At 44.5% G+C, this 6,174-nt stretch overlaps 1 protein-coding gene across 1 annotated transcript; it reads right to left on the reverse strand.

Moving 5' to 3' along the window:
* Positions 1–2,423: 2,423 nt before the first annotated feature.
* Positions 2,424–3,713, reverse strand: LOC137274292 (probable G-protein coupled receptor 34). Its single transcript, XM_067807428.1, has one exon. The coding sequence runs from the start codon at positions 3,711–3,713 to the stop codon at positions 2,424–2,426; it is 1,290 nt and encodes a 429-aa protein (XP_067663529.1).
* Positions 3,714–6,174: the final 2,461 nt, after the last annotated feature.

The following is a 6,174-nucleotide window of genomic DNA, read 5'->3' on the forward strand; positions in this document are numbered from 1 at the left end:
ACGAATGTCCACGTTCGTCACCACTCCTATTTTTACCGTAACATCCAATGTATTCGGCTTGCCCCTTAATAACACGAGTTGATCACGAACGGAATTTAACGGGTCACGAAGTACCACCTTCGTCACTACTCACCTCTTCCCACAACCTCCATGGAATTCGGCTTGTCTCGGAATAACGAGTAGGCCATCAATGTCCGTATAAGGTTACCTCAGAATTACGCTACAATAACATCCAGCCATATCGAAATTATATGGCGACTTTCTGTAAATAGTCGAATCTGTACCAGACAATCTAATGAATGATATCATGAGCATAGATCCACACAACTGGGTCACGATGACATATCAGTGGGTCTGACCACTGACCACCCGATTCCTAAAGTCGCCTATTCTGTCAAGGATTGGCTGCTGAAGACCAATTGTAATCCAAAAGTCACTGTGTTCTTTAATCTGATTGGTTGAAAAATATGATCGAATGGTATTCCATTACCTGAAAGTGCAAGACTAGTCGCTGCGTATTAATACGTCCAAATAATCGATACTTTTTTCGCTTCCACCATTTTCATGATGCCATAGATGGACATTTTGGTTTACTTTTGTGTTTACTATGTTTACTAACGTCGTCAGTTCCAAATAAATTCCCGTTCTTCAAATATTCAATGCATTGGTCGTCATTTGATGTTTATCTCCTAACTGTAACCTGGATCTCGGTCTTCCGGATTTCCTCCCGTCTTTGTTTTGCGGGAGCGAGAGCAGGATTTTAATGACAGTTAACGATCGGACATTGGCAATATGACGGAAGCTGAATGCGGAAGAAGAATCTGAAGCAGATTTATTTATTTGCTAAAAGCCATCAAACATTAAATATTACAAAACTATAGAACAGTTAGAGGCGGCCTATAAATCCATTACGAGTACATATCAACATCACGATGAAGGGTTTCAGACACATATTACTCAAACACTGTATTGAAATGTACAAATATATTATTGCGGAACCAAAATTAACTTTCAGGGTTGCATACAGATCTATGGACAGGAAAGAATTGACATGTAGCATACTTTGTGGGTGCATGGCAAACAACCAATCACTTGTAAGGTGACGTGAGGGGTGGAGTCAGTATCTGTATGCTTGGTGACGTGAGGGGGTGTAGTCAATATTTGTATGTTTGGGGACGTGAAGAGTGGTGTCACTATCTGTATGCTTGGTGACGTGAGTGATGGTACTCTCGGTATGCTTAGTGACGTTAGGAGGTGGAGGCAATAGCTGTATGCTTGGTGACGCGAAGAGTGGTGTCACTATCTGTATGTTTGGTGACGTGAGGAGTTCTGTCACTATGTGTTTGCAAGGTGACCTTAGGCGTGGAGTGAGTATTTGTATGCAAGGTAACTTGAGGGGTGGGGTCATGGTGACGTATGCTTTATGACTTGAGTAGTGGTGTCACTATCTATATGTTTGGTGACGTGAGGGGATGGTGACAGTATGCATGCAAGGTGACTTGAGGAATGTTGTTACTATCTGTATGCTTGGTGACGTAAGGGTTGGATTCACCATCTGTATGCTTGGTGACGTGAGGGGTGGAGTCATCATCTGTATGCTTGGTGACGTGAGGGGTGGAGTCATCATCTGTATGCTTGGTGACGTAAGGGGTGGAGTCATCATCTGTATGCTTGGTGACGTAAGGGGTGGAGTCACCATCTGTATGCTTGGTGACGTAAGGGGTGGAGTCATCATCTGTATGCTTGGTGACGTAAGAGGTGGAGTCACCATCTGTATACTAGGTGACGTGAAGAGTGGTGTCATCATCTGTATGCTTGGTGACGTAAGGGGTGGAGTCATCATCTGTATGCTTGGTGACGTGAGGGGTGGAGTCATCATCTGTATACTAGGTGACGTAAGGGGTGGAGTCATCATCTGTATGCTTGGTGACGTAAGGGGTGGAGTCACCATCTGTATGCTTGGTGACGTGAGGGGTGGAGTCATCATCTGTATGCTTGGTGACGTGAGGGGTGGAGTCATCATCTGTATACTAGGTGACGTAAGGGGTGGAGTCACCATCTGTATACTATGTGACGTGAAGAGTGGTGTCATCATCTGTATGCTTGGTGACGTGAGGGTGGAGTCATCATCTGTATGCTTGGTGACGTGAGGGGTGGAGTCATCATCTGTATGCTTGGTGACGTGAGGGGTGGAGTCATCATCTGTATACTAGGTGACGTGAAGAGTGGTGTCATCATCTGTATGCTTGTGACGTAAGGGTTGGAGTCACCATCTGTATGCTTGGTGACGTGAGGGGTGGAGTCATCATCTGTATGCTTGGTGACGTGAGGGGGGGAGTCACCATCTGTATGCTTGGTGACGTAAGGGGTGGAGTCACCATCTGTATGCTTGGTGACGTGAGGGTGGAGTCATCATCTGTATACTAGGTGACGTGAAGAGTGGTGTCATCATCTGTATGCTTGGTAACGTGAAGAGCAGTGTCATCATCTGTATGCTTGGTGACTTGAGTGGTACCATGAGCTTGGTCAGTGACGGGATAGCCTGGAGTGATTGTGTTTGGTTTGGGCCGTGTGTGCTGCGAGGACTGTGACGAACCACACTGTATGCGCTTCTGTTCGCTGCTGTCTTGAGAGCTCGCCGTTTTACTCTCACGTCTGGAGAACGACTTCTTCACAGCACGCCGGAAATTGAGTCCGCAGATGCTGTAGATGATGGGATTGGAGGCACTGTTGATGAAGTAGCATCTAAGCAGTATGTTGTTTAAGGCAATCTGGGCTGTTGGAAGGTTGTCGAATAAGTTGGAATACTTGCTGGCAATCATGATTCCAAAATGAGGCACAAAACTAAGAAGGTAAACGAGGCTGATGAGGAACATCGTGACCGTTCTCTGTCGAACTGCATTCCGTTTGTGTGATGTCATGGACTTCCGTCTTGAAAACACGTCGGATTCAGAAGCTGTCCTCTTCCGCTTCAATTTCCCTACTTTCTCGCACCCAGTATGATCCTTCTCAAGGGTGGCCTCATTAGGAATATATCCACTGGTGGATGCCGCCCTGAATCTTGTTTGTTTGGACAGTTGATACCATATAAGGGAATACACTACAACCACCGTGATAAACACGACAACAAAAATCACAAGAATGACACCGTTAAAGTAAAGGGGAGCCAGTTCCCCAGCCTTATCGGATATACTGCACAGTGAAACGTTCACGCTTCCGTAGTCTATGGTCCTTGGTCCATAAATAAACACGCATGGGATAGACAGGATGCACGAGGCAACACAACATATCCCTATGGACAGTTTGGCTCCATATGCTGTCATTTGTCTATGTAAAGGTCGACACACCCGTCTGTATCTGTCTAAAGTCATTGGAAACAGAATCATTGCTGACGACAGCGAAATCAAATTGTTTGTCACTGCCTTGACGTAGCACACTTTGTACGTGCCTATGGTGTAGCGGTGCGACAAATGAAACATGTCAAAAGGGATGTTTGTAATGCAGTTGACTAAATCAAAGACCCCAAGAGCCAGGATAAAGTTGGCGAAGGCGTTGGTTCGTCCGATCTTGAACAGATACACGTAGCAGACCAGTAAGTTGCCCACGCATCCTACCAGCATTATAATTCCGAGGAAGAAGATGGCAGGCAGAGCTTTGATTGCATAGTCATAGTTACGGTTGGTTAAATACTCAGGAAAGATATCTGGAGACATTTCTGGAGTCTGTTAAAAGAAAAGAAATATTTTCATAATATTGCATTAACTGTAAATATTTTTAGAACAAACCCAAGAAATGTGAAAAATAAAATTAATATTACATTAGTTATAAACGTTTATAGAACAATACGAGGAAAAAATGAAAAAGCCAATGCATCAACTGTAAACAATTATAGAACAAAGGAATTAAGGGAAATGAAATAAAGTATAATATCATATTAGCTATGAAACATTATATTCTACAGGAATAGAGCAACTGTGCATTTTTGATGTTATGCAATTTTGTAATGCAAAAAGATACTTTAATGATTTGTGGTGCTTTCCTTAATCACTGTAATGGGATCGGGTGGTCAGGCTCGCTGACTTGGTTGACACATGTCATCGGTTTCCAATTGTGCATTGTTGATCACTGGATTGTCCGGTCCAGACTCGATTATTTACGACCACCGCCGTATTGCTGATATGTTGCTGAGTGCGGCGTAAAACTAAACTTAATCACTGTTTAACTGTTGACAGGATGGTATAGGAAGTCACAAATTCAATATCGTGTGTGTCCCCCTGCGTTGATGCAGGCTTGACAACGACGACACACAGACGACACCGAGCAATTGAAGAAAGCTTTACGTGTCTGAACCAATGTTTCTCCCAATTCAGCAAATGTCAATTGCTCATTCTGTCCCTGATGTAAACGTCGCTCCATTTCATCCCAAGCCTGCTCGGTAGTTGATAGGTCTGGTGAAATAGCTCACCAGCGGCTGACCGGAATGTTCTGCTGTCTCAGGAAATTTGTCACAACACAAGCGACATGTGGACTGGCATTATCTTGCAGAAACGTGAACTTACTTCTCTGTCCTTGAAGGAACGGTTGCAGACGAGGCACGATGGTTTCATCCTTGTATTGCTGACCTGTGAAACTGCCACTGACAATAACAACTTATCCGACCACGAAATGTGATCTCCCCCACATCATAACACTCCCACCACCAAAGTAGTTGATGTTGAACAACGTATGCGTCAACATACCGCTCACCTCGTCGTCTGTACGCCCTTGTGCACCTGCCATCTGACCTATCCCGATGGAATTTCGACTCGTCAGTGAACAAAATACCATCCTAGTGTTGTCTCCAGTACCCCTGATGCTGTCTGCTCAAGGCAAGACGTGCCTGTCGGTGACGTTGTAGCAAAAGTGGACGGACTGCAGACCGTCGGGACCGGATATTGTGCTCCCTCAGTCAGTTACGCACAGTCCTTGACCTGACTGGACGTAAGCAAGGAATGGTCCAGACAGTCAAACTGGCAGTCTGGAGTCGTGTCCTTGCTCACGTGACGTCACGCGTGGACGACCGATCCGAGGCAAGTCCCTCGTGTTCCCATCATGTTGAAAACGTCTCCATGAACATAAGATAATTTTTCCATACCAAACTGTCTGGCCACTTCATTTTGGGTCATTCCAGTCTCCAGCATACCGACTGCGACGAGACGCTGATTTTATGTAATCCGTTACATGACGTACGAGCAGTTCTGATTGAAATTAACGTATTTTCCACAAACCCTTCTTCAAATTTCAATATCAGGTGAGTACTTCAGGTGTCAAAAACGATGCAAAGAGCTCACTGTGCATAAAGTGCACTTGCCACGAGCGATACGTGACATCATATTTTATGCCAAGTGCTTTGCTGCATGCTTACTTAGAGCTTACTTACTTACTTTTTCCCGTAAGTATAGATCAAAGCAATCTGCATCCATTCGGTTGAGCAACCGATGTCCTTGAAATATACTCTCCCCCGAAAGAAACGCATAGATCTTAAATTACGCATCTATCACAGCACTGAAGCAGAAAACGTCACTGAACTATATAAGTCGCCAGTTTTGTAGATTCCATGATTACTCGCCCGTTGAAGATACAGCAGTGTAATATTTTCACTTCAATATTACACTAGTGCATTACCGCTTGACGTATGACGTCAAAATGGTTCAAAGTTGTGACGTCAAAATGCTAATGTTGATGTCGCGATTTTACTAGACCCTGCTTGACTTGAAAAAGGTTTAGTATCACCAAATCATTAACTCGTTTAATAAAAATGGTATTACACGGAAGGTCGTTTAGTATCCTCTATGAATCGAACGCTTTTGCACGACTGGACCTGTTGACGTCGCTGTTACTACCAGCATAGGGTTTTCTAGCTCGATGTTCAGCTCCTCGTAAACGATTAGGAATGGTTTGCGCTGGCCCTCTCCTCAAACCAGGCATTGCAGTTGTAGTTTCTGGGACAGGTCGATACCGGAATTAAGTTTCCGAATGTATAGATCCAGCGCTGCGGTAGTAATCCGAGGCCTACGACTTAGAGATCGATCCTGCGTAGAACTGGTTTGTTGATTGCGATCCCATAAACGTGATTCTCTTGTGAAGGTTGAGAGGACGGGAAACTGCAGATCGAGACTCCACATCATCCAGATG

This window comes from Haliotis asinina, chromosome 1 (assembly GCF_037392515.1).
Source record: "Haliotis asinina isolate JCU_RB_2024 chromosome 1, JCU_Hal_asi_v2, whole genome shotgun sequence".
NCBI classification, from domain to species: Eukaryota; Metazoa; Mollusca; class Gastropoda; order Lepetellida; family Haliotidae; genus Haliotis; species Haliotis asinina.

Coding starts and splice junctions, on each gene's coding strand:
- LOC137274292 (XM_067807428.1), bottom strand. CDS start 3,713: ATGTCTCCAGATATCTTTCCTGAGTATTTAACCAACCGTAACTATGAC.